This window comes from Drosophila hydei, unplaced genomic scaffold (genome assembly GCF_003285905.1).
Source record: "Drosophila hydei strain 15085-1641.00,03,60 unplaced genomic scaffold, DhydRS2 tig00008137-arrow-arrow-pilon, whole genome shotgun sequence".
Lineage (NCBI taxonomy): Eukaryota > Metazoa > Arthropoda > Insecta > Diptera > Drosophilidae > Drosophila > Drosophila hydei.
In genome coordinates, this window is record NW_022045845.1 from 80,034 (window position 1) to 103,433 (window position 23,400).

Genomic DNA, 23,400 nt, shown 5'->3' on the forward strand with positions numbered 1-23,400 from the left:
GAGTCATTCTCCACAGAATCTTTGGGGCCTGAGTACAGTGAGATGCAAATCTTGGATCTCGAGGCCACCTGGGCTGAATCAGAGCCCCGAACACCTTTCGTCTGCCTGCTATCCATTGGCTCCGACCCGACGACACAAATTGGTGCACTAGCAAAACAGAAAGGCATCAGTAAGTGCGATTAGGCTTACCGTTAAACCTTGTCATCTTATGCTTCTCCTTGCAACAGCGCTCAAGTGTGTTTCTATGGGTCAGGGTCAGGAGTATCATGCACGCAAAATGATCATGGAGTCGATGGCCCATGGCGGCTGGGTTTTGCTCCAAAATGTGCATCTATCGTTGCCCTTCTGCTCGGAGGTCATTGATATGCTGGTGGAGACGGAGCACATTGACGACACCTTCCGCATGTGGGTCACCACAGAGCCTCACTCCGAATTTCCCATTGGTCTGCTCCAGATGGCGCTCAAGTTTACCAATGAGCCCCCACAGGGCATTCGAGCTAGTCTGAAGCGCAGTTATCAGGTGTGTCTCTAACGTTCTTTATTATTGTAGTATATTATAATAATATCTTATATTATTAAGGGTTAAACTTGTTTGAATATAACAGTTTTTAGTTGTCATTTTATCTTTTTATGTGACTATACATAAAAGTTGTGTAAATATTAGAATAGTTTTCAATTGTAATTAAATTTCTTAGTGTATTTGGCTCACACCTTTTCTCGCATTTATCTTTCGCAGTCCTTTACGCAGGACTTTTTGGACTACACCTCGGCAACGCAATGGCCCTGCTTGCTATATACGGTTGCCTTTTTACACACCATTGTCCAGGAGCGTCGCAAATTCGGTCCGCTAGGCTGGAATATACCCTATGAATTTAATCAAGCGGACTTTGCAGCCAGCGTGCAATTCATACAGAACCATTTGGATGAAATGGATCCCAAAAAGGGCGTCTCATGGCAAACCCTGGTCTATATGATTGGGGAAGTGCAGTATGGTGGCCGAGTCACAGATGATTTTGACAAACGTCTGCTGACCACTTTCACCTCGGTGTGGTTCTGCGAGCAGCTGCTGTCCAACGCCTTTGAGTTCTACAAGGGCTACAAAGTGCCCAACACGAAGAGTTTGCAGGGCTTCATCGATTACATCAATAGTCTGCCCGCCTATGACACGCCCGAAGTTTTTGGCTTACATTCCAATGCTGACATCACGTACCAGATTAACTCGGCCAAAGGTGAGCTGAAATTCAATTTTTTTGTTTTTTTTTATTAGGTTTTCCGATTATTTGAATTTTTCGGGGCGACGTCAATGAACTGCTCACTGAATGGTTTTTGGAAAATTTTGTCAAAAAACTTCCACCTTAGTAAATGCTTAACTCTGTTGTTAAATATATATGGAGTGATATATTTTTAGTATTAGGAATAATATGGGCTGTTATGTGTCCTGAAAAATGAATGAAGATAATATAAAATTTGTGTTATGTTATTGTACCCAGGGTATTTGACAGTTGAACACTCGAATTATGTATGTGTTTCGCTCTTTTCTATTTAACCATTTACATCTCATAGCCTATTAATTAGCCGTATGACGTCAGCACAGCGTAAGCCAGACAATAAATAGGAAAAATGCCACTGATTTAATCTACAATTTGCATTTGAGTATGAGTGTGTGTGCGTGTGTGTGGTGTCTGTGGTGTTTTGGTTGTGTCCAACCAATAAATGAATAAAATAAATTTTAGTTGCGGTATTTGTGGCTTATTCTATTTTCGGCGCCTAAAAGTTATAACCAATCAGCGACCCACGCATTTGCATAAGCGACAAACAGGCGACGCTTTGTACTTATACTTCGTTTAGAAAGTGCTAACAGGTATATTGCGTAGGCACAATATAAAACATAAAACAAATAACTTAATCAACTCTATTTAATTTGCTTGAGGCTGCTTCAACAGGGTATTTCCAAGTCTTATACAGCATTTCTTTCATTTACCGCTTTCCAGGCATACTTGATACCATCCTGAGCGTACAGCCCAAGGAGGGCGGCGGCGGTGGTGGCGAGACTCGTGAGAGTATCGTCTATCAACTGGCCGAGGATATGCTGCGCAAGCTACCCGCCCAGTACAATGCTTACGAGGTGCGTGAGAATCTGACACGCATGGGTATCCTGCTGCCTATGAACATCTTTCTCAGGTGAATCAACGAGGCAGTGGTCTCTGCCCAGCCACAGTGTGATTAACCTATTTGTATACGTTTTTAGGCAGGAAATCGATCGCATGCAGCGCGTCATCAAGCGCGTGCACACGTGCCTCTGCGATCTGAAGCTGGCCATTGATGGTACCATTGTGATGAGTCCTGCACTGAAGGAGTCACTGGATGCCATGTACGATGCCCGCATACCGGAGACCTGGATGAAGGTAAGTGTGTGTGTGGATGTGTGTATGTATGCCTGTGAAATTAGAGCAGATTTTACGCACTAGCATTTGCTTTGCCTTTAACTGTGGCAAATTTTATGGTCTCTTAGGTGCTGGCCAGCCGTATCGTGTTTATGTACGTCCAGCTCCCCCAAAGCGAAGCGTGGCCTAAAGTAATCTCAACCTGCGTTGGTTTTTACATTTTTCTTTGTCTCACGAGATTTTTATCGGCACACAAACACAAATTTGGTCCCAAAACCGGGCTGCTTTTATATAGTATACTATATATAAATATATATGTTTTTGGTATTGTACATATATATAAGCCTCTGCTGGCTGGGAATGCCAAATTGTTGGCGCGTTTTCAATTGCCGCTTATAAAAGTTTGATTGATTTTGAGGGTTGGGATTTGTGTATGAAAAATTTATGCGTGTAAACGTTTAACGCCTCAGCGCACCTTCTTTAATTGACGCGCTGTCCAAGACAAAGGAGCTTATTTTTACTTTTGTTCAATTTTATTTTTGGGGTTACGATAATTATTGGCCAATTCAACTGGGAGTTTGGAACAAAGCACACAAATCCTGATATTTTTAGTACGATAGTTATCGTTTTTATGTTTTCAAATACGAACAAATAAGAATAATAGTAGAAAAATGTGTATTGTAGGAAAATATAAGGTAAAAGTATATATTGATTTAGTAACTGTTGTAGGCTTTATGTAAAGAGATTTGTTGTGTTGTTTTATAGTTAATTCATCGTAGATTTAAATGGTTTTTAAAATAAAATAAAGTATTGTTCCGACTTAACATTTTTAAATTAAGATACAAAATATTTTGCTTACCATGCAAAAAGCAAGCGTTGAGAAATAAATTGTAGCTGACATCAACATACATAGAAATTTTTTAAAGACACTTCAGAACAAATATATACACAAGGTAGTAAAGATCAGTTAGAAAATTATAAATCGAATTGAAAAATCGCATTTATAACATTAATATATCTTTAAGAATATCTTAGGGAATTTCAATTGGTAAGCATGCGGAAGGGTCCAAAGCCTCAACAAGCCATCAGGCGGCCCAAATATCTGGGCTTTGACACTTCGAATGTGGATGCAACTTGTCGAATTCCGCTGGGAATGCGTGACTATGGATTCTTAAAAGTTACGAACACAAGTACTCCGTACATAAAGAAAGATTCTCCAATTGATTCCAAATCGTTGCTGGAGCGGCTAAAGTATAAGGAAGAAAAAATAAATGCTTTCGGGTCGAGCAAGTCATCAAGCGACGGTCTAGATTCAGTAATCTCCAACAATGATGAGAAGGACGAAGCCAAATTGGGAATGTCGTTTGAAATGAAGCGAAAGCTCTTTAATACGGCTGAATTTACAATAACGAAAGGCAAGAAAACTGGCGATATGTATCATCCACGAGTTGATTACAAGTTACCCAAGTATTCCACCACCCGAGACTCCCAGATGCATGCGTTGTTGGAGATGGAGGAGTTTTGTAATGCCATGAATATTAAGATAACTAAAGGCTTTGGTCATTAGATTCTATACTCTTACCAAATTTTTAATCTTATAGCCTCAGTAAATAACGTTATTTAAATTAAATAGTTGTAATATTTGCCTTTCGAATCACTCTTTTAATTTTCTAGATATCCTGGGAGTCTACAACGCTTGGCTTTTGGTACACTGAGCTTCTGGAGCGCAATGCCCAATTTCGTACTTGGATTTCGACGGATCGTCCAAAGGTGAGCCCATCCTTCCCTCGCATTTGCCTGTCAACCTGTCCTGTACGCTTGACATAAGCCTACGGAAAATATAGCTTTGGCAGGCAGACTCGCTAATTGCTTGATACATCTAGCTGAAGCGCGCATTTTGTTTTCCCTTTAACCTTTTCTCTTTTACATTTTGCGCAAATCCGTCAACAAAAAGGTGTTTTGGATGACGGGTTTCTTTAATCCGCAAGGTTTCCTGACCGCCATGCGACAAGTGAGTTTAAGAAAAAAGTGCAACTTTGTGTTTGTTATGGCAACCTATTTAAGTTCTTAAATAACGAGTAAATGAATATATCTAAGTAGTTCAGAGGACTGTGGTAGATTTTCACTTAAGCTGGATTATAAATTATTTCTCGTCTCTGGGGATTCCTGGCAATAGTTAGTGCATACGTTGCTAGTGTGTTGCCCAAGGGAAACGATAAACTTTTCATTGTAAAAACGTGTCTGTGATGCAACTTAAAGAGTTTAACTTAGTGATACCCTGTAAAACATTTTCAATTATTCTGTAATGTGTTATGGAACCTACCGATTACTAAGTATGAAAAATTCATAAAATCTGGAAACATCAAGCTATGGCAATAGATTCTTTTAAAATATAGAAAATATGTAAAGCTAGCATTGAAGGCGATTCTATAATACTTATGGCTTTTCTCGCTCAAAATTTTCATATCACTTATAATTGAACTTAACTGTAAATACCTAACATTTCCATCTCAGCTAGGATAACAAACTTTAGTTTGCTAACAATTTATTGACATTTTATATGTGTCGAGTTATTCACACATTCGTGCAATTATTTTTCTTTCTCGCAACAACTTGTGCTGCTTATCGAACTGCTTTTACTGCTGCTGCTGGCTGCTATTGCTGCTTTGGCATTGCGTATACGGCGCGTGTGACGGTGGAAATTGTCAGGAGGTAACACGAGCGCACAAAGGTTGGGCACTCGACTCTGTTGTGCTGCAGAATCAAATAACTCGCTACAACAAGGAGGACATTACCGAGTATCCCACTGAGGGTGTATACGTGCATGGACTGTTCCTCGAAGGTAAGTATCGGCCTGACCTGCCCGCCCTACCTCAACTTCTTTGCATTCAAGTGCCAGACCGTTGCCAATTGCTAGTTCACATTCAGTTTCTCGTTTGTATTTGTATATATTGCACAAAAGGTGGCCGATTTTTCTATATTCATATGTTTTCTTTACAAAGCTATCTTTTTCCTTAGTCCTTGCTCGTTGGGATATGTTCGTGCCCTTTTGTTGACCCTACAAATTGGACCGGGTTTGCTTGTGCGGTTTCTTTCGGTTTTCTCTGGCCTCACTAACCTCTGTGTGATAATTTGAATGTTAAGGGAATAATTTGCGTGTGCTCTGTAGCTCTTTGTTGTGGTTGGCTCTTGATTAGCTAGGAGGTCGGTGGACACAGAATTCGTGGAACTCTAAGGCGCAACTAAACGAAAATTTTGTGAATATTTGTCACATATTTTATAAATAAATTGTTTCGAAAGCTAGTATTTAAAACTCGTTAAAACCATTTACAAAGGTTTTTGTGGTGGTCACATAATTTTCCAACAATATTTTTATTTGTATTAAAAATTCAATTTTTTTTTATAATCACCGAGCAAGCCCAGTCCAGCCTCTATCAGCCGTCGTTACGAATTATTGAAAACTCCTTGAGCACACAATGCTTTGTATTCAATGGATTTAACTGCTACATACAATTGCCTTTCATTGTTATTTGAAGAGATAGATAAATGCCAACCAGCAATTCTATAACGGTGTCTACGTGACGCAATATCCCAAAATCGAACTAGGCAATAAAAACGCATGCATGCAAAGAGTGTCAACAAGAGTCCAAGTGCAGCGTCCAAATTAAATTACGTATACGCAGCGTAGCACACATAAATTTAGACTTATATATATTTATAAAGAAAAGTTAGCTTGCACTAAGATGTGAGACCAGGTGAAATTATTTGTGTTGGGGGCTTCTGTAGGCTTTGTGTCTGTCTATTAAAACACGATAAGTTTGGCCCCAAGCTAATAAAACGGAAAGCAACACGCGTGGGCCCGAATTGTAAGGAAAATTTACGAGGCCAACTTATTTACATGGTGACAATTAGAGCGAATTTGTTAACCATAGCTTAAACCAGAGCCCCTTACTTGAATTTTATTGCAGGCGCTTCGCTGGATCGACGCAGCGGCAAGCTGATTGAATCCAAAATGAAGGTGCTATATGAACAAATGCCGGTCATATATATATATGCAATCAACACGACTGCCGGCAAGGATCCCAAGCTGTATGAGTGTCCGATTTATAGAAAACCACAGCGTACGGACCTCAAGTACGTGGGCTCCATTGATTTTGAGACCGACTTCAATCCCAAGCACTGGACTCTGCGCGGCGTTGCGCTACTCTGTGACATCAAATAAGCACAACAAATTTCATACACACAAGCCCTCACACGCCCACTTGTTATTTTGTTTGCTTGGCTGTCAACTGTTTTGTACGTGCAGCTTGGCACTCGGAGTGGCCCTGTGATAATTATCGTTTTCGGGAGTCCTATTCTCGAAGGGGGCTACCCTTGTCAGCTCTGTTAGCTTTGTCTGTGGAGCGTCTCGTGCAGTGCGTCACAGATACTACAAGTTTATTAATTATGTCCTCGAGCTATTCAAGTGGCACGTTCATCGTACACCATAATTAGCTGTTTGACCCATGTATAGAATTTCACTTAAGTGTTTTGTGCTCTGAAAATAAAGTATTCCTCCACTTTCTCTAGTAAAATTAAATTAATTTTATTTCGGGAGAGCCCTGGGCGCATAGAACCGTTGGTAAGAAACATCAAACGAAAAGCTGTTACTCAACTTCAGGGAAGCAATCATTAAATATTCCCCCAACTTTTATTAAATATCAAGACTTTTTGAATTGAATGCCATTTCAATATTTTTGTATTTTTTATTCACTGGTTTCATTAAAATAAATACATACAAGTATAATCCATGTAATATATATATATATTTAAATATAATATTGAATATCGAATCATTTGATTCCATTTGTGTTTTGGTTTTTCATTGATTCAGCTTTATGAGAAAATCATTTATTTACATATAGAAAATAAAATTTGTTCACATAAAATTCATTAATGTACATAAGTTGTTCGTGTATGTGAGTGTATAAGTGTGTTGATTCGATCCATTGAATACGCATACCTTGTATATATATAGTAGTATATATCATGTATATGTAGACAGTTTAATTGGGATTCAGTTTCCATATGCATAAATTAATTAGGTTAGGATTGAGTACCTCATCTACATTAAAATCGTTAGTAGTATTTATATGATTTGCAACCATTTTGTTTATTAACTTTCCTATAACTTTCATTTAGCTAAATAAAAAGTATGCACTGAACTGATATATGTAGATATCTTTACCGTTAGTTACTTTCAGCTGCGACAGTAACATTTAATTGTTTGAGATGTTTTAATGTTTAATACTATTGAATGTTTTGAAAATTGTATACAATATTTTGAGCATCTGAACTTAATAAAAATTTGCATTCCGCCCGCGGATGATTCTTAACTGTTTGTAAATATATGTTAATAAAGCTTAGCAAGAGCAAAAGAATACATAAAAATTATAAATTTATTAATAGCTTAAAATGCAGAAATATTGAATTTTAAATAGAAGCTTGCATGCACACATACATTATACAGTGGACCTAAATGTATATATGTAATGAATCATGCATATTTCATTTTAAAAGATTTGCTTTTAAAAACTACACGTGTTTTTATATTTTTTTCATATGTTTTTATATTTTAATAAACAACATTATTTTGGCTTTTAACCAAATCCATATACATATATATATATATATATTTATTTATTTATATTTGATGTAATATTTTTATTTGTCTTTTTTTACTTTTTTGCTAGTCAATAAATATAAGTTTGTGAGTATAATTATTTTAGTGTTTAGGGAACGTTCGTTTCGAGTTGTTTGTTGCATATGCATCTGAGAAAGAGGTAGCATGAATCGTTACGTAAACCATTTAGTTTAAAATACCAAAGACGAAATTCAAATAGTAAGTAGAGTGCGCGAGTTGTTTGTGTAAGCCTTGTGTACATATAAGGGGTGGTTGGGATTCGTTTTTATCGGAGGGTTTCACACACAATATGTCTGCCTTATAGCCAGCCATTAGGAACCGTCAATTTAGCAACTACGAACATCTAGTTAAACTCTAAAGCTTTCTGCTGTAGCTGTAGCTGTAGCTGTAGCTGTAACTGTATCTGTATCTGTGTGTTTATGTATCTGTATCTGTTTCTTTAGCCTTGGCTGCTGACACTTAATTAGCATAGTGCGGAGTCTTGTGCATGCGATAGATGAGACGCCAGGGCAGCTTGGCATTTGCATTTGCATTAGTCGTTTCTAGCGACCTGTCCATATCATCCGCAGGCTGCTCGCTGACCCAGTTTAAGTTGGGCTCATCCAACATTTCGTCTCGATCCTCGACAGAATTATCCAGTTCGTCCTCACTAGACATCAGGCCTGTTGCGCTTTTGCGATTGCCGTTGTCATGATTTGTTTCGTTTGCGATTTCATTTCCGTTTGACTGATGATGTTTAGCCACGCCTATCTTGAGGGACTTGTCAAGAAGCAGCTGTTGCTGCTGCTCTTTTGTGGGTCGGTGTAGAAAATCAAAAAACCGTGATACCGCTGTGGCCGATGAGGAGTCGGAAGAGGCAACTGGGCTGCCAGTGTACCCCCATAGTTGACTGGGGAAATGTTGCTGCTGCAGCTGCTCGCGACGCAGCTGCTCTCGCTCCCGGTCCCGCTCCAGCTGCAGCTGCTGTTGCTGCAGTAACTTGTGGCGCATGTTGCCCCAAGACGCCGGCTCCAGGAAAACACGTTTACCCACGTTCTTCAGTATGGCCCTATTCAATTCGACCTGTGCGCATCGAGTGCAAAGTAAAGAGAGAAAACGCTTGGCATTAAAGGAAATGAGTGCAGGACATGTCACGAGTAATTCGCAGTGTGACTCAGCCACAGCCACAGCTCCCGGGAGATCTGATCTCCCAACCCATAACCATACACACGTTTACGTAAAATGGTATAAATATTTAATTTCTCAAACAGCCAATTTGATTTATGCTCAAGTTGAACAAATTTTAATTGCATTTTCAACTTGATTCTGTTGGGTCATTTCCTCTCTCAGCTAAACTCGTTAAATTTTAGTGTCATGCAGATATGTAAAAAAAATATCAAACTAAGGTAGTTCGTGTAAAAAAGTTTTTCCATTTTGTTGACAATAGGGAAGTACGAAACGAAGAGAAAATACATTTTATTGAATATACCTAGTTTATAATATTATTAATATCAATATAAGGAGATACCTTTTCTATTTTATGAATAAGAAATATGCATCAAGCTTTATCGATCTATACCAAAGAAATATTCCTAATTTAACTCAGCCTTAAAATATATTTCAATAAAAGTCGTGAATCCGTATTGTACCCGGAAATTGGGAAAATTCAATAATTGAATTTCTTATAATACTCATAAAACCAATGTCCACAATTGTAAAACCTGATTTTATTGATACTATAATTGTTATTATTATATTATCAATCATGCTTATCAGCAAACGATGTGCAGTTAGTAATCGGAAAACCCACTGAAATGGCTTTCAGAAGCAACCTATCCATAAGAGTTGTACTTGAGGAACTGTGTCGTAGTTTAGATATGAAACAATTTAGTCACAGTATGGGATATTCCCTAGAATGTTTGCTCAAGATAAGATAGTAACCGATATTTTTGCATGGTTGGGTATTTTGCATTTTCAATTGAACGCTGGCTTATAAAAGACACAAAAACCAAAGAAAGGTCAAACAGTTGAATTTCAACAACTCGACAATGAAAGCTGTAACATTTGCCGTGCTTATTGTTTGCCTTTTGGTGGTGCTGGTTGCAGCACAACCACAAAGGTTCCACCACAACGGTGCCATTCAACAGCATAAGTCGCCATATGAAGGAGGCGATGATCAGCAACACATGGGTCGACCGGAGAGTGATGAGGGTTCTAATGGTGATTATTCAATAAATATATATACATTTGTAGATTTAAATGTTGTCAATTTTTTTAGAACGTCCCTACAAGCGTCATGGCCATGAACAACGTCGTCCCTATGACCACGAGCTAGGTCCATTCCAGGGACAAGGACCTTCTCACGATCAAAATCCCCAACATAAGCACCGTCCCTCTAATGGTCATCACCGTACCCCACCACCACAGAAGGACGAGAGCACCACTTTCGAGCCTGAAGAGTCGACCACAGTTGAGTCGGAAGAGTCGACCACAGTCGTGCCTGAGGAATCCACGACCTTGGCACCAGTGGAAGGTACCACACAATAGAACGGTAAAAACTCTCTTCAATATGAAAAGATATTGCATTTAGTATTATATTAAAGTCAGCACATAAATCTTCAGTTTTCTGCTCTAAACTCTTTCGTTACCCAAACCCAATTATGCGTATGCACTCAAGAGCTTGCCTTTCACGGCGCTCGCATTCATGCAGCAATTTATAATATCCCTTTGACAAATCAATACGTGTGGGTTGACATGTGTAAATGGAGCACACAATTTGTTGTATTCCGCACTCATCTGCTGCAAGGATCCACGTTAGTCGAGAGGCACCCAAAGGCCAAATCATTTGAATTCTTGCCATTAAATCGTTTGATTTTTTTTTGTCGGCCACATTTTACCTAACGCCGTAGGGTGCATCAACATTTAGGTAACCAAATAAATTTTACTTTGTTGCCAGGACGAAATATTTTTCGTATTACGCATACGACGCATACGCTGGTTTCCCCTTTAGCGTACAGAGAAAGGATGCTCTAAGCCTTTGCCTGTTTAGCTGCCAACCAGCCTTAAGCCTCTGAAGCCTTTTTGTTATATACCCTGTACAAGCCAAGTGATTGAAAAAGGGTGTTTAGAAAACTGAACATGTAACTGAAAATCAGCAAAAACCTTTCCTAATATTTATGTATATCAAATAAAAATAAATATATAAAAATTCGTTCAGTTTTATCGAGCAGTTTAATCTACATTAGTTATTTGTAATTTATATGATTATTATTTAGATATCAGAGTTTAATTCATTGCTTAGAGAACATCTATAGGTTTAGCATACCCATTGAATCTGATTCGTTCCGCTAACCTTTTGATATCTACCAGAGTGTTATTTACATGTCTACCAAATACGGGTCTGTCAATACCTAGCGATAAAACTCGCCTTTGGGCTATTGTCTGACAAATGGCCAACCACGTGGCCAGATGCGGGTAGCAGCAAAATGGAGTAGGCGGAAACCTGACCTTGCCAGGCATCTGACGTTTGTTTAACAAAAATGAAAACATACATTTTTCCTTTCAGTTGGCCGGCAAATTAAAAAAGTTATCGTAAGCGATGCTCATTTCAAGGACTTTGAAGTTGCTGTCCAGTCAGTTTGTCCATTTACAGCTCTAATTTTGATTAGCTGCAACAATTTTCCATTTACATTAAATCGCACTTTCAAATGAGAATTTCGCATTGCCTTGGCTTTTCTTTTGTTTATCCTGCGAGTTGAACAAAACAATAATGAAAAGTTTTTCCCGTGCTCATTTGCGTTTATTAAAAATACCAAGTTGGACAATGCATCCCCTCCGCCCGTCCGTTCGCTGCACTCACCTGCCGAGTGTTCTCCTTCATCTGTCTGCGCGCAATCTCCAGGAGCAGCCGCTGGCGCAGCACATCCAACGGATTGACAATGGACAGCGACGGCTTATTCCGCTTGGCTAGCGAGTACTCATCCTGAAAGTAGAAAAAAGGTAGAGAGAGATCCAATTTTTTATGCATTCTTTTATAACTTCTGTTTACACTGCACAACAAATTCTTAATTCAAAAAGTTTTCAACTCAAAAACTGTTTGACTTGCTTAACACTTTGTTGCAGTTGTCTTGCGCCAATTTCCTTATGAATGGCCAAGTTATGAAAGTTGCAAGTCTTAGAAAATATTAATGTACATTGGGACGGGCAATTGACGGCTGAATTGAATAATATTAAGCAACAAACTTTTCATATATTCTCTGAATAATATTGGAATTAAAGGGAAGCGCACCCACTTTAAAAAAATTGATTTTTAATGATCAAGCAATAAATTATTTTGCATGACAGGTAAGCCCCTAATTTGATAAGCATTTCCGAGTAACTATTTGATTTTGTTTATTATTGTTATAATTAAAAAGTTGATTAGGGGCTTTGCTGTTTGCTGCATCCACATGAATAAATATTTACAACAATTTGCATAGTCGAGCAGCTTTCAGATAACAAAATGTGTGTAAACAACTCAATGTAGATAACATTGAGGAATTCTAGATGATTTTTGAATGACTAATGATAGCGAACATGAAAGCATATCATGATCAGAGCCAGCCAACAACATTTGCTATCGATCAACTTTAGCAATAAAATTTTAATGAATTACAATTTACCTATTACCATATTGCAATTAAATAAATGACAGTTAAATAAAGAAGACTATACATTATTTATACAACAAATACTATCGATAGTCCGATAAATATAATTTGCAATTGTGATTTCAGCTGATAAGCCTTGGCAATGTTAACGCCCTCCATTATCAAGTCTAGAGCAAAGTCTTGTGATTGGTAATTCGATTTAGATAAGTCAAGTCCCGCCTGTTCCGATTCAATCACTACGAATGAGTTTATGGAAAATAACCGAAGGTTAGACGACTGCCGAAGAAGATTCTGTTGCTTATTATTGTGTATTTTGAAGTGGAAAATAACATGAGGTTAAATGGAACCTTAACCTGCACAACACAAATAATCAAGGTTACCTTTTGATAGATCAACTAGCAGAAAAACAAAATTAAGTCCGAAAAGAAATCCCCCATAAATGAAAAGAACACTTATTGCTGACAGCAGACCTATCGCTGGTTTCTACACACTGAAATTTCACTTTTTTGCCCTTTTCGTTATCAGACACTATAGCGCAGAGAGCGATTAGATAACATATTTTTAGTAATGAATGGCCAGCATGTCTGCGGGCCATGGCAACTTGCTGCCAATAGCCAGTTGCTTTCTCGATATAAAAAGCCCGTGATATGCTCTGGGCCATTTAGTATACATCGAACAATAGCAAAATGAAGGTTCTAACAATTGCGATATTCGCGGTCCTCTGTGGCGCCATCGCGGCTCGGCCGAACGACTTCGGCTGGGGACGTAATCACGGCAATGATCAATGGCATGACAAAGCACACAATCTACAGCATGGTCGCTGGAATGGGTACGGAGATAGATGGCATGGAAACTTTGGCCGCTGGCATAGAGATGAGAGTGGTTGGCACAGAGATGACCACTGGGAACACCGTGGCCCGAACCACGGAATGCGTCCAGAACAACCACCAGCACCGCCAAGCTCCACAGAGGCTCCCGTGGAGACTACGCAGGCTCCCGCAAAACCGGAGGAATCAACTCAGGCTCCTGGGGAGCCAATTGAAAGTAGCCAAGCACCTGAGGAGACTACCCAAACCCCAGAGCAATCTACTGTAGCACCTGAGGAGTCTACGGAGGGACCCGAAAAGTCAACAGAGGCACCCGAGGAGACTACTGTGGAACCCGAGGAGTCTACAGTGGCACCTGAGGAGTCTACAGTGGCACCCGAGGAGTCTACAGTGGCACCCGAGGAGTCTACAGTGGAACCCGAGGAGACTACAGTATCACCCGAAGATTCAACAGTGGCACCCGAGGAGTCTACAGTGGAACTCGTGGAGTCTACAGTGGTACCCGAGGAAACTACACTGCAACCCGAAGAGACTACAGTAGAACCCGAGGAGACTACAGTAGCACCCGAAGAGTCTACCAAAGCGCCAGAAGAGCCTGAAGAGTCTACTCAGGCATCCGAAAACCCGACAGAAACTACCCAAGCTTCCGTAGAGCCCGAGGAATCAACGACAGAAGGTTCTGGAGAACCTGTAGAGACAACGACAGAAGCGGAGGAGGGCAGTGGTTCGGCGAGGTTATAAATTCTCTCTTAGGAATATCCTTATTAGTAAGAATTGGGAATCCAATATAAATAATGGGTTTTCATAGTTAGGAAACGAAATGTTATGTTAATTAGTAGTTTGTTTGATTCTAATTATACGACATGTTAATCAAATATTTTCGCAATCTTATTTTATTTTTGATAATTTTCTGAGTGCTTTAGAGTGCTTCAATTGCTGCTATTGAATACGACAAATATTTTCATTTGTTAACATGACATTATCATAATGTTCGGGGCACTTAAGATTGGTTCCAAGTAGCGTTCATAAATAAATTATTTGCTGATTTCTGTTTACCGCACAGAATGTTAATGGTTGAATTTCAACTTCAATTGTCAGTTCCGATAGATCCCACAATGTTACCAACGTAGCTCTTATCGCTGGCCGTAAAACAATAAACGTAGTGTTCAAGTGGCTTATTAGTCATGCAATTCGATCGATATATGGACTCTATATAGATTTGCTATGGAAAACTTTTTACATCAGCTTTTAGATTATATCATTTATTGACGACACAATGCTAACGGCATTATTTGCGCCGTAACAATTACTTTGCATAACTAGATGTTTTCCCCTATTAATCGAAGACAACTGTTCAAATATGCGGCAGCCGGAGTCTGGCCCCTATAAAAAGATCGTTTGCTTGAGAAAACGCACTTAAACCAAACTAAAGTAAATTATGAGAGCTATTACATTAGCAATTTTTGCCGTTTTGTTGGTCGCCGTATTGGCACAACGTGGTCCTGGCGGTGGAGGTCAGGGACCTCCGAGTCGTGGTCCAGGCGATGAAACAGGTAGACCAGGTGGCCAGGGACCTCCCGGACATGGACCTCCACGTGGTCCACCACGTAGACCCCCGCCATCACGTGGACCTCAGGACGATGATAATGACAATGACAATGAAAGCGATAATGATGATAGTAATGACGACGACAATAGTCAGGATGGCGATGATGACGCCGATAGCGAAGAGAATCAGAACAGCGAAGAAAACAATGATCAGAATGCCTGAAACTTAACGGTGTCAACAATTTTAACCCCCAGTATGTTCAAATTGTAAAGAGAATCATTCAATAAACTAAAGTTATTTTACGGCTTCAAATTCAATTGCGTTTCAATTACATATATTTGGGTAACGTACGTGTTAGCTAATGTAGAGTATATGGTACTATGGCATTTATTTATAACTCTCTCTATATATATATATAGATAGCTCTGCGATATTGTTTGAATTTGAGATCAATCGAGCCAGCTCTTAATTGTCCAGCTATAATTATCAGTAAAAGGGTATTCGCGATTCGGTAACATTGCTTCGCCCTAGTTGCATAGCAAATTGTTATGAATTGTTTTTAGCAAAGTTTTCGCGTAAGTTTCCATTTGGCTGTGCTATTTACGCTGGCAAACTTTCAGCTCTACATAGTTTTTAATGTACCGAATGCTTTCCCGGATAAAATATTTGTAATGCAACCAAATAGTTAATAAAAGATGACGGCCTCGGGAAGAAAGTGAATATCTGTGAAAACGAAGACCACATTTGCAGGTGTTCGAGTCCCAAAAAAGTTGGTCCTTTGAATTGGTCGTCTTTCAATTTGACAAGTGTCGGCAGCACAGCTCCCCAAGCATTAAGCTTCATTGTTCCAAGTGGAGCCCACACATATTGACCAAATTAAACAGCGTGAAAACTTGAACTTTTCTTGTCAACTTTAGGGGATTTATTCACGCTGTATAACAACAAAGCGACAAGTTTTATTTATCTTCTTGTCAAAGACAAACAAACAAGGTAATAATATTTTGTTTTTTTTTTTTTACTTTTTGTTTATATCTTTTTGCTGCTGTCCTAATGAAGCGTAAATAAATCGCTATTAAAAATTTTCCATTTACAAAACTTATTTAAAAACAAGTACGAATATTACTGTCGGGTGCTACCGAATGCATAATCTCGTTCACGGTCTGAAAATAGTTAAATGTATTACGCAATATTTTGAAATTTGGAATGCCGTAATTGGAGAAGGAGCCAATTCTCCCACATGAGGCGATGTTAGCTAAATAACTCTGGCACGAATCGTTCTTCCCTCTTTTCCATGCCCCTAGTAGGCGTGAATATATAATTTATTATCAATCTCAAGAGATGGTCTGTGGTAACTTAACATAGAGATTTTGGCATTTACGCTCCAAAACTGGGAAAAACATGCACATCTTGTTCTGTACTATATATCAACAGTAACTCACATGAGATATTGGTTCCAGCTCTAAAACTGTGGAAGATACCGTTTTATCTGAAGTGTCACACCTTTATCTTTCTCTAGCTTCATCGAACTAAACCAATATACTCGTTTAACGTCGTGAACGAGTATAAATAACATTGACTAATTTGTTTGTTTTACAATGTTCAATCCAAATGTTTAGTCATTGGGCACGTTCTGCCGATTAGATTACTTTGGAGTATTATACGTCTCACTTTTTGATAATATTAAAAACACTTTCAATGTTTTTCAACTCAATTACGTCTCTAGTATAAATCACAAGTCACTTCATCGGAAATGCGACTAAGCAGATAAGAGAGCTTCCTAGGAAACCCTATTGCATTCTGTGAGAGCTCGACAAACAGAAATAATTATAAGAGCTTATTAAGCGGAGTCTAATACTCGTAGTGAAATTACATCATAAAGCAATTGTAAACAACGTATACACTGATTAGATTTGAAAGGGTTGTGGTAGGAAAAATCTTACTTTGATACTACAGCTATAGATAGAGGAAGATTCTGAGAGATAATGACACAAAATAGATTGTACTTGCAAACTGATTTAAATTTCATATTTCTCTATAAAAGTTAGACATCAGACGATTCTATATAACCTATATAAAAATGTTTTTATTACTCTAGACTTTAGTCTAAGTTGATCGATAATTTAAGAAATTGGTTGTCAATTCAAGATTTCACCGTTAATTGACACGATAAAGTAAAACTGAAGCGATAAAATTATGGTAACATTCTTTTGTGAGTTTGCCCGCAATGAAATGCTTATAAATGCCCCGATGGCAACATCAAAGAATTCATCGTTTTATCATATTTTCTCTTTGCAGATTAAAAATCAGAGTAAATGTGAGTCCGAAAAAATGTCAGAAAAATGAGCGACAACTGTGGAAAACCACAAAAGACAGATGTGCGGGGAGCAGAAGGATGGCTCACGACTTACTCACCTGTACGGCCTGCACATCCAAATAGTCCAGCGGATATCCGTTGGCTGAGCCAGCGCCTGCAGCACCCGCTGCTGTTGCCGCCGCACCACGCTGTGCGGTGCAAACGAGCCTCGTGGCGCTCAGTAAAGTCAATAACACCGGGCAAAACCACGCTGTGGCTTTCATCATTCTGCAATTGTAGAAAAAAATGTTAATAAAAACAACAACACTAATAATTGCATGGAAAATGAACGGACACACAGCTCGGATGATAAAACAGGCCATGTGCCGACCCAAATTGCATCAAGTTAAATAAAAATTGAATTTCATTCCGTTTGAATAAACGGAATATCGAGCAGAGTCAGTCGAACCAATTGAAAAATGTATTTATTTTTTTCTATGCAGAATCTAGCATTGATGAATGCATTTATGAATTCTCCATAAAATATGATTATTTCAGCAATAAAACATTTTTTATGAAATGAATTCGAAAACTTTTGATTCGTAAAGCGAGCGACCACATATTTCCTTTGAGTTCATAGATTTGATTTTAATATTCTGTTTTATTTGATAAAACATAAATGGATATTTAAGTTAATATTATTTTATTTTTGCTTGTTTGGCTTAGGGAATGTAGAGAGTTAGGAATGAATTGAGTTCAATGCCACCTGCTTCTAAGATTTGTAATGCTGCATCACAACAAGCAACCTAAGTCGAAAGCAATGCCTTTATAAAAAATAACAAAAATAAGGCCTTTTATCTGCTTAGTATCTATCTATAATCATATAATTTAGTAGCTTGCATTCTCATAATTTTATAAATAGCTCAAAAATACTCTCAACACCTTCTTTGGTCCTCACATTTCCATTTACGAGGCCTCTGACACTTACACATGTTGAGCTCTTCATTGCAAACAGCATTTCGCACGCACAAATTGCTAGCATACTAAAGCAGTTTAGAGCATAATTTAAGGGCAATCTATCAACTTCAGGGAACATATATATATATAGTTAAAAAATAAATGTGTAAAAAAACGTATCTGGACTCTGACATTGATATTGCAACGCGTTGCAAGCGTGCTCTGAATATGTGAGAGTCCTGTGTGGAAATACGCAACCTTTTGACATGCTGAAGTGTGCTTATAATTTATGGCTTATGCACATGCATGACCTCTTCTAACCCCACTTTGAACTCAGCTCTCCACTCCAGCTGGATGGATGGATGGATGGACTCGCCAAATGACTTTGCCCAGCGACAGCGGAACATAAACGTAATGTGTGGAAATAACATAAATAGATGGCAGGTCCCTGGTCCCAGCGTTTGTGATAGACTCATGCCCCAAGCAGCACTCTGGGACACTCTGGGACACTCTGGGACTGACGGAACGACCTATTATAGCTAACTGAAAGGATTCCTTTTGCGGCCACAAAACAATTTGCACGCCTGCTCGATTATGCAAACTATCCTTTAGCTGACCAGAACTGAAATACTACAGCTATCAAAGGTTAAATACCCTTTTAAATGTTAGGCAAATAAAAGGTATATCTCTATATAAATATACCTTTACCAAATAAAAGTAGAAAATATTTTTTCCAAAAAAAAAATTAATTTTCGACTGATATTTAGCTACTGACATAAGATTGAGATGAGTTAAGCTGACGTTCTCTAAGATATAGGGTATAAAAGACTCAATTGTAAGGCCAATGACTGAATTGCAATTTCCGCTTGACCCAAGACGAAAAATCTTGGCGTATCCAAAAATAGATACAAATGCCGTGTAAATATAGTTTTGCTTGCGCTGGGCACTGCATTGAGCTGCTCTATTTATTTTTTCAGTCAGCAAATTGATTTTGCGTTCCGTTTGGGTACACTTTTGCTTCCTCAATTTCGTCCTTTGCTTTATATTTTGATTAGCTTGCAGCAAGTGTTTATTTACTACAATTTGAGTTGCTGTGACCCGCATTTATATATTGATTACTGCTCAATGCACACAAAAGTCAAAGACCATATGCGTATTCTTCAATTTTCTGTGTAGTATACGAACTTATTTAAATCTTGAGTTGAGGACTGCGATTGTTAATTAAATTTTTGACAAAATGCCAGCCTCAAGCTATCGTGCGTCATCTGACTATCAGCAGCTCTTTGAATTGTCATCAAAATTGCGATAAGTTTCGCTTTCTTTTTTTTGCTTTTCAATTATAACATGACTGCGCAGCGTGTACAACGTGACGTATACGAAACGCGTTTTTTGATTAGTTTCTGTTGTATGCTTTAGGGCGCGCTAGTAAATGCTTTGGCATCCAATTTTTAAGAATGAGAGGAATAGACTTAAGAATATTTTTTCGAATCTTATTTTTTTCAAAAATTCAAGCTGGTTTTCGTATCGAACTAATACAGGTTAATAATATTTCTTCTTCTCGGACTCTGTCTACTTTTCTAAAAGTTGTCGTCGCTAAGCACTTAGCTCCACTTAAGCTGAGCTGTCAGCTGTAAAACTCGGGCGCAAATTTCACTAGTTGGAAGCTTATGGCATAGCCACAAGATATCAGACAAATGTAAGTAACTCCATAAAAAGTGGCAGCAATGACATGAGGGATTCGGGCAGCTGTCATACTCGGGGTCAGGATTTACGAATATTCGAATATTGAAATGCTGACAGCAGTGCTGCATATGGGCAAAAATTCATTCATGTGTCAATTCTGTGGACTGCCCTATTTCCTATCCCTTCTCACGATTGATGCGAAAAATGTGAAATAAATTTTCATTCGGCAACCCCAAAAATGAAATTACATTGTTTAAATACCTTCATAGGAAAATGTCTGTATTTGAAGTTTGCCAAATAAATACATTTTGTTTGGGCATAAAACAATGCTTGGCATAATGTGGCCCAATAAAAACTGCCCTGCCCCACTGTGAACCCATGCACTGTTAAATAAAAGGACTGCCCCACTGAGAAATCGTGATTGCCTGCAGCGCGCTCGCTGGCTTTTATCTGCGCAGTTAAAGCATAAATAAAATATATATGTATTAAAAATAATATGTATAAAACATAAGAAATAAAGCGGCAAAAGTCTCGGCTATTTGCATTTAACATGTATGCAAATAGCTGCGCAGTTAGGCCAAAGTTTTAGGTCGATAAAAAGGATTTTTACGAGCGAACAATTTGATTTGCCCGCTAAACCATGGGGAGAAACATAGAAATAAATGAATAAATGAATTTTATGTATGAATAAATGATTCAACTGCAGCTCAATTGACTGATTTACTGTGATTTAATCATTGGCATCTAATCGGGTATACAAGACTGCAGAAATACTTGCCAGTAAGCAAAACCTTTGGTAAATACCTTACTTTATATTTAGTTTGTGGGCATATATGAAAATTCAAATTTACATTTAAAAAATATAGTGTTATATATTATAGAAAAATGTAAACAAATATCTAAAATAATATTTTATAAGGGGAGAAGTTCAAGTTGATAGATTCTTTAATTAATCTGAGTAGTAAGTCCTTATTTATAAAAGTAAGATCCCATTTCAGTGAAGGAGGACATTTGTTACACCTAAAACTCAATCTAAATCGAATTGACATGTGTTGCAGTTACGATCTCGAAGAAGAAATAGAAGCACAAAAACAGTCTTTTATGAGTCCCAAGCAAAACGTGACCCATCGCAAAGTGACGTCACAGTTGGATTGCTTGATGGAAATGACAGGGCAGCAAGTTTTCGCAGCCAATCAAAAGTTGAAAATGTTCGTCAAGACATGTTTGCACTCTATTAAATTACAAGACTCGGCACACTTAACTGCAGGACGCGCAGAAGACGCTTTTGAAGAAAGGAAATTAATTACTTGAGCTGCTGAAGCGCTCGCCATTGAAAATCTATCAACCAAACGAATATTTAAGCTCGCTTTAATTTTACATTTAAATTTGAGTTCTATTTCTTTTTTGTGCTGATTAGCGGAACATAAATCCAGATTCCCATCTTCTATCACAAGCAAATTAATTGGCAACACGTAACGAATTTGGGCAATGTCCCTCTGCCAATGGGCATCTATAAATTAGGCTACAAGATAAATTAATTGCAAAAACATCTTATTAAATTGAAGCTATGTTTGGTTCGATGCTTCAGGCATTCCGAAAACACAAGTATACATTTCTCTAATTATATTTAATTGAGTGGCCGCAGAGCAGATATTTCATATTGACCTTATAGTAAAAGTTGTTAAATATATATTTAGTTTGCTTGAAATGTTTTATTAAAATATATATTTATTTAGTTAATAAAATTGAAGGAATTCAATTGATAATTATAATAACACATTTAAATAAATAATAATTATTGTAAAATAATAAGTTTTTGTCATAGTTTTTAAAAATAAAGGAAATTCGCAGAAACAATGTATAAATATGTATATATATTATTTTGAAATTAAAATATACTCCTGACACCTCAGTAGCTAACATTATTTTTATTTTTTTTTTTACAAACATTTTTTATTCACATTGTGATTTTATTTGGTTAAACATTTTTGAACGTCACTTGTTTTTTTACATACTTGTAATCAGTTCTTATTCAAAGGTTTTTTACCCACCAGTTGTAACGTTGATTAGGATTAATCCACAAAATGCAAATCGTTCGCTTTAACAAATGCAAATAAGTTACTTTTCGTTCAATTTCTTTTGGTGTTCGCCGTTTGCCGTTTGCCGTTTGATAACAATTTTTTCACGCACTTTGGTAATTGGCTGTGAAAATTCGTTTGATCTTAACACTGTGTAATATTTATGGTTTCAAGATTTACGTTTTAGGGCCAATATTTTATTTTTATGTGCTCACGCGCGCCCGCAATCAAACGAAATGAGTTTACGCTGAATTTCAAAATTTGAATATTTTTGAGTACAAGTTCGCACAAAAATTATATTGGAATTTCAGTTTTAATTGGAGGGCTATAAAGCTGGTCTAAGGAGCTAGGCTTTTTTCCTTTCAACTGCTTTTTCAGGCTGTCTCAGAGAACGCAACAGGCTGACGACGAGCGAAGAACTCAGAGCTCGAACCGTTGCTCGCTTGTTTTTATATTGCAGCCAGTGGACGACGCTGAGCGCTCCACGAAGAGTGCCAAGCCGAGCAGCAAGGACGACGACGACGAAAGGACGACGACAGGTCGAAACCACGCGACTAGTTATGAATGAATCCATGCGACACGCACCAACGTGGGAGGCTCCACATGTGGGCACCCCAGCTACGAAAATCGCAGCAAATGTTGCTCGACCTGCTAACGTTAATGTTGACAACATGTTGCTGCAACATTTTCCAGCAACATTCTGTCTTTCTGTTTTGTATTTTCCCTTTTAATTATCGAACTCAATTAATATGGAATGAATTTTTATTCGCACATTAATTGCTTAATTATTTTAACTTTACCCAGTACAAAGGGTTTGTGCTCGTTATTGGAACTGACCTTATGGCCAGGCTAACAACTAACAGCTAACGGGTTCTGGCAGCTCGGTCGCTGATCAGCGCTCAGGTGTGAAATTGCACGTCATTCATCTTCATCTCATCTTCATCAAAAATATATATATGTATATTTAAAAGTAGCTACAGTGGATGGCTAAGGCAAGTGTGACCATATAAAAAACCAAATCTGTCAGTCTTTGACTACTTTACTGTTACAATATAAGAATATTTATCATGTAATACAGATATACATTGTGAATATTTACCTATCTATCAATTCTTGTAAATCAACTCCGAAAGCTAAATCAAATTTTTGTTAAACATTCCATTTACGTAAAATTATATTACATATTTAATATTATATAGTTGAAATTGTATATTATTTTATATGATTAATATAGAGTTTTATTATGTATTTATATATATTATATTTATATAATTATTATTCTTATTTATTTTATGTTATATATTTATATATTATTTCT

At 37.8% G+C, this 23,400-nt stretch overlaps 4 protein-coding genes and 1 long non-coding RNA gene across 6 annotated transcripts in view; 4 read left to right on the forward strand and 1 right to left on the reverse strand.

Annotated features, from left to right (window-relative positions):
• LOC111592038 (dynein heavy chain 5, axonemal) overlaps positions 1-6,958 on the forward strand; it is a 28,054-nt gene extending 21,096 nt beyond the window's left edge. The window contains exons 29-37 of the mRNA XM_030225705.1: positions 17-169; positions 228-520; positions 737-1,229; positions 1,992-2,181; positions 2,249-2,405; positions 4,059-4,154; positions 4,339-4,395; positions 5,094-5,226; positions 6,353-6,958. Coding sequence (XP_030081565.1) covers positions 17-169; positions 228-520; positions 737-1,229; positions 1,992-2,181; positions 2,249-2,405; positions 4,059-4,154; positions 4,339-4,395; positions 5,094-5,226; positions 6,353-6,606 — 1,826 coding nt within the window. The 3' untranslated portion in view covers positions 6,607-6,958. The remainder of the gene's footprint in view (positions 1-16; positions 170-227; positions 521-736; positions 1,230-1,991; positions 2,182-2,248; positions 2,406-4,058; positions 4,155-4,338; positions 4,396-5,093; positions 5,227-6,352) is intronic.
• Positions 6,959-8,099: 1,141 nt separating this feature from the next.
• Positions 8,100-22,132, reverse strand: LOC111592017. 2 transcript variants are annotated; one of them, XM_023304008.2, is made up of 4 exons: positions 22,056-22,132; positions 17,484-17,652; positions 11,906-12,028; positions 8,100-9,129 (listed from the first exon to the last, which is right to left on the reverse strand). In XM_023304008.2, the coding sequence occupies exons 2-4, from the start codon at positions 17,649-17,651 to the stop codon at positions 8,527-8,529; spliced, it is 894 nt and encodes a 297-aa protein (XP_023159776.1). In that variant the 5' UTR covers position 17,652; positions 22,056-22,132; the 3' UTR covers positions 8,100-8,526. The 2 variants fall into 2 exon arrangements, with proteins under 2 accessions (XP_023159776.1, XP_023159777.2); XM_023304009.2 differs by lacking the exon at positions 22,056-22,132 and having other exon boundaries at positions 17,484-17,827.
• Positions 10,036-10,648, forward strand: LOC111592019. Its single transcript, XM_023304011.2, has 2 exons — positions 10,036-10,266; positions 10,325-10,648. The coding sequence occupies exons 1-2, from the start codon at positions 10,095-10,097 to the stop codon at positions 10,591-10,593; spliced, it is 441 nt and encodes a 146-aa protein (XP_023159779.2). The 5' UTR covers positions 10,036-10,094; the 3' UTR covers positions 10,594-10,648.
• LOC111592018 (zonadhesin-like) lies at positions 13,262-14,359 on the forward strand. Its single transcript, XM_023304010.2, has one exon. It carries the CDS (start codon positions 13,382-13,384, stop codon positions 14,261-14,263), a length of 882 nt encoding a protein of 293 aa, XP_023159778.2. The 5' UTR covers positions 13,262-13,381; the 3' UTR covers positions 14,264-14,359.
• Positions 22,122-22,852, forward strand: LOC111592020. The gene is made up of 2 exons (XR_002750913.2): positions 22,122-22,198; positions 22,257-22,852. It is a non-coding gene; the product is annotated as an uncharacterized LOC111592020 (long non-coding RNA).
• Positions 22,853-23,400: the final 548 nt, after the last annotated feature.